This window comes from Lissotriton vulgaris, chromosome 8 (assembly GCF_964263255.1).
Source record: "Lissotriton vulgaris chromosome 8, aLisVul1.2, whole genome shotgun sequence".
Lineage (NCBI taxonomy): Eukaryota > Metazoa > Chordata > Amphibia > Caudata > Salamandridae > Lissotriton > Lissotriton vulgaris.
Genome location: NC_141696.1, coordinates 550,868,381 through 550,880,732, shown reverse-complemented (window position 1 = coordinate 550,880,732; position 12,352 = coordinate 550,868,381). Strand labels below are relative to the sequence as shown.

General features: G+C 42.0%; 1 protein-coding gene across 1 annotated transcript in view; it reads left to right on the top strand.

Annotated features, from left to right (window-relative positions):
* Positions 1–12,352, top strand: part of ITGBL1 (integrin subunit beta like 1) — a 1,224,736-nt gene that overhangs the window by 781,845 nt on the left and 430,539 nt on the right. Inside the window, exon 7 of the mRNA XM_086934369.1 lies at positions 1,197–1,343. Coding sequence (XP_086790495.1) covers positions 1,197–1,343 — 147 coding nt within the window. The remainder of the gene's footprint in view (positions 1–1,196; positions 1,344–12,352) is intronic.

Here is a 12,352-nt window from a genome sequence, read left to right as displayed (position 1 = left end):
AAACAGCACTAGTGAGAACGTCCACAGAGGGTCTAATAGTCTTACTCTTTGGATTATAAATCAGGTGTCTGTGTAGTATACCAAAGCAAGTTCTCCAGTAATGAGGTCCAATCTTCCCAGCTATGAACCATGCATGCATAATGACCAAAACCGGAGACCTGTATTGCAATTTGAAGGTATCCTCAGGGATGGGCCAAAACTCTTGTGCATTAAACTTCACTCTCATTACTGGGTACTTTTTGAACAACTGGGGCTTAGACTCAAAACAAACTCTACCCAAGACGACGGATCCTATCAGTGGCGTAGCTAGGCAGTTTACTGCTGTCCTGAAGAGCGATAATGGGGGGGGTGCTGGGAATATTTTCTGTGTTTGCTGCCCCTGCGGCAAACTCATGTAGAGCGGCCGGGGGGAGCTTCCGCCCCCAAAACTCATAATGCCCCCCTCCCCCACCACCCCTTGCTACGCCACTGGATCCAAAGTCAGACAGGCAATCAAAGTTAATGCGGGCCCAATCAGAACACTGGGCAGCCAATATGTTGGTAGGTCACCAACACTAATGTGACTCTGATCTTGTCACAGGTAAACTATATATCCCCCTAAGGTGGCACTCCTCCATATGTGGGCCTGGTTGGCGTTAACTTATACAGAATCAAGCACACATCCTTGTATGCATGTATGTTATGGACACGCATTGTGGTGTCCCTGGCTGCTCAAAAACAATCCTGCCTGTAATGCAGGCACCCTAGAATCATGGCACAAGTGTGCCTGCATAGGCTCTAAGCAGCACATATTGTGCCAGCACAGGGAGAGAGCAGGAATGCGCCATATATTAGTAAATATGGCGCATTCCTACTTTCTCCATTTGACACCGCACAGTGCAGGAATCTGTCTTGCGCATTGCGTTGCACCAAATCTTAGTAAATCTAGGCCCTGGTTCTGTATTGTTTTGAGGTCCATAGAAGCTGCTCACGTCATGCCTCCATTTTCTAGTTTTGATTGAGGAGTCCACACATTTCCAAAGGTTTAGGACTCTAAAGTACGAACAATGAGATTTGACTTATTTACCATCTGCTTTACATCATTTTCCACATGTTGCTATATTTGCTTTTGTGATCCTGCTCTTCTAATGTGAGCATCTTCAACATAGATACCAGGTGAGCATACTGACGTGGTTTTAATTCTACCCCACCTGCAGGACATGGACAATGCAACTGCGGAAGATGCGACTGCAAGGAGGGATGGACAGGGAAGAAGTGCGAACACCCGCGCTCCTGCCCTCTGTCGGCCGAGGAGAGCAAGAAGCGGTGCCAGGGGAGCGGTACGCTGCCATGTTGGGGAAGAGGTAGGTGACAGGCTCTTGCGAGGAAACGTTTCCCGCGCAGTACCCCTCCTACAGGCCTCTGAGTACGGGTTGGTGCAATCAGAATGAATTCCCAGGATCCGCGAGAGCTTTTATTCTTCTTTTTACAGAGGAAGGGTAATGATTTGCACCTGTGCACATAAAGAAGATTGACTGCAGACTTTATTCCTTAGCATCTGCTCCGCCGTATTTCACGACACTCGACAAGTAGAGGCTTTTAATAGATCGACCATGCTACATCTTGGTATGAAGATATACAATGCAACGCGTAAAACCATTTTTTCTTTGACTACGGCTCCTAATTACCCGTTCACTTATGCTCAGCTTTATATGATTGCTCCATAAAGTTAATTTGTTTTTTAAAAGCTGTGGCAGCGGCATTTTTTCTCAGGAGTAGGCATTGCCGCGGCGGAGGCTCAGGTGCGTATTCCACCCAAAAGCAGAACAAATCACATGGAAGAGACCAAAAACCCATCTAGCAGCAACATGATTCCATTCGTTTTGATTTATCAAAATATGAAGCATGGTTTGTGGCTCAAGAAGGGGACGGGCGGGAAGAAGAGGAGAAATGGGACTTCGCTAGAACGGGTAATTGAAGTTATTATAGGTGCAGGTCCATGGTGTTTGGATGGCTGTTGCTGACCTTACATTTCATGTCTTTCCTGCTGCGCCCTCTCCAGGTCCTTCCATTAGTGCTTGTTCAATGGTGAGCAGTCGAGCGCAGGGCAAGAGTTGGCCACTCAATTAAGAAAGGCCACTTTCGGGACCTGCTTGTGACTTCTCTCTCAAATAGTTCATCATTCCTGCACCTGATTAGCGAAGGCTATTTTCAGCACATGATGTTAGTACTGACACTGCAACTACACTCTTCTGCCCTTTCACTAGCCCAGCGGTGCAGTGAAGTGAGGACGTGAGAAGCCTTCGCAAGCTGATTCAAGCAGACTCAGAACGTTGTCATTTTTTTTTTATAGAATTTTTTATTGAGCGGAACAGAGACCAGGTACAGGATGGATAAAAAACCAATCTTTACAAAAATGGAGAGAAAATTACGGAAAAAAATAAATAAAATAAAATAAAAAATTACATACAGGTTCTTCTAGAAACCGCAGACAGTCAGTCAAACAATCAATCAATCTAACTATTACTTCATTGATAAAAAAATGCAAACTCCATATTTTGCTTTACCAATCTAAAGTGCAAGTAAACAGACCATTAATTCATCCCCCCCCCTTTTCTAGAGTACAAGTATAATACAGTGCAATACAGTCGATCCAATAAAAGCAAGTTGCAGGATGAGTATAAAACAGCATCCTTTTAAAACCAAGGGCAGTCAATATAGCTGTTAATTTACATACTAAGCGTATATGCAGAATCCAAATTTTACTTTTCGTTTCTAAAGTGCATGTGCCAATACTTTTCATTCATATTGAATTAAACTTAACCTCTACTATTAAAAACTGCAAATATGATACAATACTATAGTAATTTAGCAGTCTCAAAGTGCTAATGCTACAGACCCCTAAAGTGCATAATACCCCAAAGTGCTAGTGCATACCCACCTATTACATTCAGCTTGCCCCGGCCTCGAGACTATTTAATACTCCTGACTTAAGTTCTCAATTGGCACCCCCTTGCTTCCTCCAGATTCTCCAAATAGTGCCAGTTCCTTTCAAATCTCCTAGTAGCCCCTACTCTACTTGAATATGCTTCCTCAAAATTGCGTGCCCTTCTCATTTTATTGAGCCATTTCAGGTGTAATGGGGCTTCTTTAGATTTCCAATTTTGTAGGATTAATGATCGTGCAACTGTGCAAGAAATAAAAATAAAGGTTTCCTCCTCCTACTTTAACCACCCTCTATTATGACAAATCCCAAAAAGGGCCATTTCGGCTGAGGGCGGAAGAGCTTTCCCCAGTGCTGCCTCAATGTCTAAAAAGACCATCTCCCAGAAACGATTCAAGTGGGGACAGGTATAGAAAATATGGAGCCAACCACCCTTGCCTTCAGCTAGACATCTAAAACACTTATTCCCTAGCTCCGGAAACCTCTTTCCCAGTGCCTCCGGAGTCCAATATGCTAGCCAACGAGACAAAAAGGACATTCTCCTAAAATTGGCGGCTCGCAATGACCTATTACCCAACCTACTTATCGTTTCCCAATCTTTATGAGATAAGTTGCATTGTGTTTGGTCATTAATTTTCACAAGATGGCTATCTATGATTGGGAGTTGTCCTTCTGAAGAAAGCTTCTTGTACCAGTTTCCTATCCCACAACTTTTGGCTTCATATAACAATTTCATCATCCCATTTATTACTTCTAAATGGTCACCTATATTATTCCGTAGAAAATTTGCAATTTGTTAATATTCAAGAAGTAGCGAAGAACCGGGAGTACTTGCTCTACCCAGAACTTCTTGCCATGTAATTATTCTATCCTGGACAAAGAAGTGCCTTATCGCCCGAAATCCCATTCTTTCCCAGTTCATTATGTGGCTACTGCTAATTTGAAGGCCCAAACTGCCACATGCTCGCGTGCTTAGGAACTGGGAAGCTGAGGAGCTAAGATTTTTTTTAAAAAAAGACTGTAGTCTAGATGCATAATCTTTAATAGTCTTGTATCTTGTCCTTTTCGGTAGCTTTGCTACCTTTAAAAATACTTGAACTTGAGAGTCCGCCTCCTGTACCATTTTTTCCAAAAAGAAGCTATCATGATTATTCTTTGTTCCTAGCAAACCTGCCACTATATCAAGAAAGGCCGCTTCATAATATGTTTTTATATTCGGAAGAGCAAGACCCCCCTGTTCGGCTGAGAGTTGAGTTACTGATAGTCTGACCCTCGAAGCTTTCCCACCCCATATGAAGCTCCTGATCAATGATTCAATTTCTTTAAAGAAACGGGAATTCAGTTTAATTGGAACGTTGCTAAATAAAAATAGTAATAAGGGTAAGATTGACATTTTTATCAGTGAGACTCTGCCAATCACTGTGAGGGGAAGAAGAACCCATTGGGCAAGGAGATTCTTAATTTTCAATACTATAGTAATTTAGCAGTCTCAAAGTGCTAATGCTACAGACCCCTAAAGTGCATAATACCCCAAAGTGCTAGTGCATACCCACCTATTACATTCAGCTTGCCCCGGCCTCGAGACTATTTAATACTCCTGACTTAAGTTCTCAATTGGCACCCCCTTGCTTCCTCCAGATTCTCCAAATAGTGCCAGTTCCTTTCAAATCTCCTAGTAGCCCCTACTCTACTTGAATATGCTTCCTCAAAATTGCGTGCCCTTCTCATTTTATTGAGCCATTTCAGGTGTAATGGGGCTTCTTTAGATTTCCAATTTTGTAGGATTAATGATCGTGCAACTGTGCAAGAAATAAAAATAAAGGTTTCCTCCTCCTACTTTAACCACCCTCTATTATGACAAATCCCAAAAAGGGCCATTTCGGCTGAGGGCGGAAGAGCTTTCCCCAGTGCTGCCTCAATGTCTAAAAAGACCATCTCCCAGAAACGATTCAAGTGGGGACAGGTATAGAAAATATGGAGCCAACCACCCTTGCCTTCAGCTAGACATCTAAAACACTTATTCCCTAGCTCCGGAAACCTCTTTCCCAGTGCCTCCGGAGTCCAATATGCTAGCCAACGAGACAAAAAGGACATTCTCCTAAAATTGGCGGCTCGCAATGACCTATTACCCAACCTACTTATCGTTTCCCAATCTTTATGAGATAAGTTGCATTGTGTTTGGTCATTAATTTTCACAAGATGGCTATCTATGATTGGGAGTTGTCCTTCTGAAGAAAGCTTCTTGTACCAGTTTCCTATCCCACAACTTTTGGCTTCATATAACAATTTCATCATCCCATTTATTACTTCTAAATGGTCACCTATATTATTCCGTAGAAAATTTGCAATTTGTTAATATTCAAGAAGTAGCGAAGAACCGGGAGTACTTGCTCTACCCAGAACTTCTTGCCATGTAATTATTCTATCCTGGACAAAGAAGTGCCTTATCGCCCGAAATCCCATTCTTTCCCAGTTCATTATGTGGCTACTGCTAATTTGAAGGCCCAAACTGCCACATTCTCGCGTGCTTAGGAACTGGGAAGCTGAGGAGCTAAGATTTTTTTTAAAAAAAGACTGTAGTCTAGATGCATAATCTTTAATAGTCTTGTATCTTGTCCTTTTCGGTAGCTTTGCTACCTTTAAAAATACTTGAACTTGAGAGTCCGCCTCCTGTACCATTTTTTCCAAAAAGAAGCTATCATGATTATTCTTTGTTCCTAGCAAACCTGCCACTATATCAAGAAAGGCCGCTTCATAATATGTTTTTATATTCGGAAGAGCAAGACCCCCCTGTTCGGCTGAGAGTTGAGTTACTGATAGTCTGACCCTCGAAGCTTTCCCACCCCATATGAAGCTCCTGATCAATGATTCAATTTCTTTAAAGAAACGGGAATTCAGTTTAATTGGAACGTTGCTAAATAAAAATAGTAATAAGGGTAAGATTGACATTTTTATCAGTGAGACTCTGCCAATCACTGTGAGGGGAAGAAGAACCCATTGGGCAAGGAGATTCTTAATTTTATTTTTCATCCTCTCGTAATTTAGCAGGAAAAGCTGATGGTAGTCACTGGTTACATATATGCCTAAATACCTTACAGGATCTTGCTTTGAGGCCTGTACACGAAGCCAAGATGGAAAAGAACTTAGGCTGGTATTCAAAGCAAGTACCTCTGTTTTCTTGGCGATTATTTTATACCCTTCTATTTGTTCATAGGCTTTAAATTCCCTTAAAATATTTTCTAAGTTTCTTTTATCTGGTTTCAAATAAAGGATGATATCATCTGCGAAAAGTTTGAGTTTCGCCATCCCTGGAACGGGGGGGATGAGACCAGGGTTTTTTCTAATCTTGATCACAAGGGGTTCAATAAAGAAAGTAAAGAGCAATGGAAACAGAGGGCAGCCCTGCCTCGTCCCGCGGTTAATTTTGATTGAGCCTGCCTTACTTGAATTTATTATTACCTGTGTTGAGGCATTTTGATAGATATTCTGCAGCATTATAATTACATGTTCCGGGAACCCGAACATCACCAGGGAGTGGAACAGCGTAGCCCAGTTGACAAGGTCAAACGCTTTTTCTGCGTCAACCATTAAAATACATGCTGGTGTTAAATTTATATTAAAAAAATCCAATGCCTGAATCAAGAAATCCGTATTAGAAGCCATTGAGCGGCCTACTATAAATCCTGACTGGTCACTATGAATAACTTCTCTTGCAGCGCATTCAAAACGGAGAGCCCAGATTTTCATAAGGATTTTATAGTCAGAATTGAGCAGGCTTATCGGTCGATAGGAATTAATGTCCTCAGGGTTTTTATCTTTTTTAACAAAAGATATTATTGTAGCTTCTTTAAATGCTGAGGGAACCAATCCTCCTAGTTTTATATGATCGTATAAATTCTTTAAGGGAATTAAGAGATCTTTTAAAAACAGCTTATAAAATTCTATTGGAAACCAATCTTGCCCACAGGCCTTCGCCCCAGCCATTGAATTAATAGCCAGTGCAATTTCCTCTATAGTACTTTCACGTCCCAGTTGTTCAACCCGATTGGCTGAAATCTTTGGAATTTCTATATCCTCAAAGTACTCCTGTATTTGATCTAACCCTGCTAGATATTTAGTGGAGTATATTCGTTTATAGTGATCCACGAAGGCCCTTTGAATTAAATCGCTCTTTACAATTTCTTGGCCATTCAGGGGGTCTTTTATTTTAATTATTGATGCAGATTCCTGACGTTTTCTTACGGAATTTGCCAAGAGCTTCCCAACCAGTTGGCTGTCCTCATAGACCTTTTGTTGATAAGTTTTGGAGCTATTAATTTCCTCGAGAAGAAAGAAATCCCTTAATTCCGCCTTTGCTTGGGCCAAATGATTCGGGCATAGCTGTAATTGTAAACCATATTCTTTGTCAACCGCCCTTTGCAATGTTGTTATTTTCTGTCTCCTCTCCCTGGCCACAACAGAGGTGTAGGATATTATTTGGCCTCGAGCTGCCGCCTTGAACCCTCCCCAGACTGAGAAAGGTTCAGCTGTACCCTCATTGATTTTAAAATAGTCCGTAATCCACTCTCTAAAAGCTGTTACCCAGTTTTGATTCTGGAGCAGAGTACGGTCCAGCTGCCACCTAGACTGATCCCTGCTCGCTATTCCCAAGCCCACCACTAGTTCTATTTTCCCATGGTCTGAAAAAGGGTTTCCTCCTATCGAAGAGACCAATATCTGGATGGATCTTGAGATAAAAAAAAAGTCGATCCTGGATGCTGTTTGGAGGCGATGTGAAAAACAAGTGTATACTTCGCTTTCTGGATTCAACGTACGCCACGGATCTATTAATTGGTATTCGGCAATAAAGGAGCCCAGGGCCTTCTTAGTATTAGGTTTTAACTGTTTTTTGTTCTTGTTGGAGGTGTCTTTTTTTATGTCTTGTATATAATTAAAGTCACCTCCCACAATGATCTGTCCGGGAGCCCCCCTCAAAAGGTCATTGATTTCAAGAATGCTAGATACCTCGCCCACCACCTGACCATAGTAATTCACAAAGTTCAGGACTTTTGACTGAATTTTAACACAAACACAGAGCCCCCTCCCCCTGGGATCCCTGCTAATCTTCACTTCCTCCCATGGGATTCTTTTTGACAAGAAAATAGCGACACCTCTCTGTGCTACTCCTGCTGATGCAAAAAATGCGTGAGAGAAATATCTTGGGAGGAAAAGATTAGGGGTATTGGACTTTAGGTGGGTCTCTTGGAGCATTAGTACATGTGGATTTTGGGATACTGCCCACTTAATGAGAGCACCATATTTCTGTTTATTCAAAACCCCATTGGCATTTACTGACAGGATACTACATTTAATCAATTCCATAAAAATCTTTTTTTTTCCCGCCATTTTACTCCAAAATCAATTTCTAATTTCAGTTCCTGCCTAGCACTTCCGCTCTTTTTTACTGCATTTCCCACCCCCTGCTCCCCCCTTACCCCAAGGAAACCCTCCCCTGGAATGTGGGTCTCCCCTTCCTTCCCACGCAGCCCACATCCCCCCTCCCTCGTTGTGACCTGGGTGTCTTCTCATCACACCCTGCAAGACCCTGTGCAACCCCCCCACATCAGTAAGACAGTTAATACGATTCATTCATGCAATGCAATTTTGTATAACACCTCCCTAGAAGAAGCCTTCTTAAAGCTTGCCAAAGGTCCTAGCTTATATCCTTATCTTATCGATTGCTATACTTTAATTGTTTTGCAAAGTCTCGGACACTGGTTAAGCCCCTGAAACCGGATACTATTCCTTAAGCTCTCGCAGATGTCTGTGATGAGATCTCTTTGAGGAGGGATTGAGCTTCCTCGACATCCGTGAACATATAGAATTTTTCTTTCACAAGGACTTTAAGTTTGGATTGTTGCGCGATTGACGCTTGAGCGCCATTTGACTTAAAGAGATGAAGAATTTTCACAAATTCTTTTCTGTGGCGCGCCGCTATGGCTGTCCCGTCAGAAAAAAATCTACATTTTATTGTCTCTGTAACCGAGAATTGCCTCTGTTGAAAAGCTTTTGTAAGAATTTTTTCTTTGATTCTATAGTCCGCGAAGTTCATTAGAATAGTTCTCGGGTATGCTGAATTAGCAAATCTCTGTGTCGGAACTCGGTGAGCTCTCGTGATAGTTAAGTCCCCTTCAAATTCGGGAAGGACATTTCGATGTATGAACGAGTTGACCCATTGCAGCATGTCACCCTCTTCGAGGCCCTCAGGGACACCTACTATCCTTAAGTTAGATCTTCGAGAGTGATTCTCAAGTTCATCAAGCTTATTTTCCAGCTTTTTCTCGAGGTGGCTTTTTTTACTTGCAGTTTCTTTGGCCTCTATATTTGCTCTATTTGTTTGATCTTCAAGAGCTGAGATTCTCTCCTCTGCCTCTTTTAATCTATTAGGAAGACCCAGCATTAACTCTTCAAATTTTTCTAATCTGGAGTGTAGGGCGGCTATCTCGGCTTGTTGATTCACCTTGATCTCGCGGATCTCATCAAGAATTAAGTTCAGCATCTCGCGGATATCCATTTGATAGCTCCTGCCCTTGTCCAGATTGTCCATCCTCCCTTTCTGAGATGAAGGTGACGGAGATGCAGGTGCTAACTTTGAAAGAGCAGGGCTCCCTAAATCATCTTCTTGCAGTGGAGTTGCAGGAGACTGATTGATTACTGCTTCTGACCTTCGCTCCTCCCTCAAACTTGCGTCTGCATCCGCCTCATTTCCAAGGATTCCATTACTTTGGTCGAGCCTACCAGTTTCTCCCACCTGGTTTATCAAAGAAGAGTCTAGTATCTCGGGTAAGCTTAAATTTAATGGGTCCGTCTATTGGGAGTGGGTGGGATGGCTCCGGTGCTCCATGCCTCCGGATAGCCGTCAGGACCTGTAACCCCGCCCTCCCTCAGTGTGTGCTCGGCTCTCGGCAATGTCGGCAATGACGGAGAGTGCTGGACGCGGTATGCGGTATGCGCTGTAACCCGCTGTAACCCGCATTAACTCGGCAGCAGCAGCAAAAACGCGGCGAGAAAGAAACTCGGTGAAAAGTAAAAAGAAACTCGGCGGCGGAAGGAAAGGAACGGTGATAAGGTGAGCGCGATCGGCAGCAGCTGCCGAGAGAGACGCTGGCTAGAGGAGGTTCGGCAGAATTTCCCCTCTGACTGCAGGTATCTAAAGGCTAAGACTGCAGAGGCGCGCTGTCACTGTCTCTCCTCTGAGGAATATGAATCAAAGAAACGGTTCATTCAACTAATTGATCGAGGGGAATTTCAACTTCCATTAAAGCCAGGGTCACAGAACGAGAGCACTGTCTGCAACAAAACTCAATACCAATCCGCCAGGAAAAGCTCTATGGTCCTTTCTTTTCTTCTAAAAAAAAAATAAAAAAAAATCTCTAGAACCCAAGAAGACTAACAGAGGGGAAAGGAAAGAAAGAAAAACAAGGCGATTGAAATTAAAAGAAAGAGAAAGAAGGGGAAAAGTGCACGGTTCAGAAGTAGCCTAGCAAGTAAGCTAGCAAATAAAAATAAAAAAAAGCTGCCAAGATGGAAAACACAACCCGTTTGAAAAGCAAAACTCTTTTGGCATTAGCCAGAAAAGCCGCCCGAACGGCGTCAAAAGCAAAGGAAAGAGTGAAAACCAATAAGGGAGAAGGGAATACGATCTCCCCTCTTCAGGAAAAATACAGTGCAATGGATAGTTCAGAAGATGACTCTCTAGTTAATTTAACTTCCCCCACAAAAGAAAAGGCGCTAGGGGCAAGTTGCTCAAATGGTGCCTTGGAAAACTCCCCTGTAGAAAAAGTGGTGGTGGTTGAGGCTGAAACTGGGCCCCTTACAAATGAAAAAAGCATGTGTGGTATAAAAGAAAAAAGAGCTTTTCCTCTATTTGAAAAAAAAATCCCCCCTGTCCCGCAAACACTGTCTGTTCCCTCGGTAGGGAATCATTCAATGCCTCTCCCAACACCTACAATTGAACGTTGTCATTTTTTTGATACTTAAATTGTACAAGTTCACACATTTTCACAGATTTAGGTCTAATAAATTAATCTTTGTTTAAAGTTTTAATAAATAGTGGATGAAAAGGTTCCAACATGTTACAGCAGCTCTTTTCTAGGACTGTTGATCCGAAGAGGCATGTTAGGTTTATGGCTCAGAATAGAAAATTTGATTTAAAGGTGGTGAAAAAAAAGAATCTATGTGTATAGCTCAATTCTTTAAGGTTTCAAGTCAAGTCAAAATAACTTTATTTGGTTACGAGAACCATAAAAGTTTGACACCGATACATTGCAAAATGATGATTAATCTATCAGAATTACAGGTACATGGATAAAAAAACAGATAAAATGCACATGCAAGTAAAAAATGTATAAACCTTGATATCGAATACATTAGGCATTCATCTCTAACATCACCCGTACAGTATAAAACCGTATAACTGATTTATCAGCAGTAATCACTCATAATATCATCAACTATACCAATTCATAACGTTTTCTTATAGACATTGCAGTTCTAATAAAATTCATAACAGCAATGTAAATGGTTGGTGTAGACAGAGACAGTACAAAATTAAAACCGCCAATAAAAGTGCAAGGCCTTATTTCCCTTAGTAGTGAAGTTAAAAATTGCCTCCTCTGGTCCTTATAGAGGGGACAAAATAGGATAAAGTGCAACGTGTTTTGTGCTGTTAAATTGTCGCAAGGGCAGGGTGATAAACTCTGAGCCCAGCCTGATTGTTTAAGAAATGACACTAAATAGTGCAATGTATTTAATCGCAACCTGGTCAGATAAAATCGTACTTGAACATTAGTAGTAAAAGATAAATAACATTTCTGTTCGCTAGGAGAAAAACCTGAAGGATCAGGCACTACCAATTGAGCGTAACTGAAATGGGCCTCTTTTATGGCATCCTTCGCATTTATGTAAATGCTTGCCGGTTTATCATAATAATGACCCAAACCTAACTCATTTAATTTTTCCTTCGCGAAGCCAGGGGATGGTCAGTGGGCTATCTAAGTTCATGCAGTCCAAGATAACATCACATGAGAAAGTTAGGTCCTCAGACAACCAGATCTTGGTCCATAGGAGCAAAAGAGCAATGGCAAAGCAATCTTCAAGGTAGGTCAGCCCTATCTCCTGATGGCAAAAATATGTGGAAGCACTATTAGGGAGCAATAAAAGTCTCTTTATAAATTTGTTTTCAATGTCCTGCGGTCGTTTAGTGTTATGGTAACCCCAAACTCCCGCCCCATATGATGCCACCGATAAACACTTAGCTTTATATAGGGTGACTAGTTCTGACTAGTTCTGTCACTCAATCAATCAATCAATCAATCATTGGTAAAGCGCACTACATACCCGCAAGGGTCTCAAGGCGCTGGGGAGTGGGGGGGGGGTGCTACTGATCGA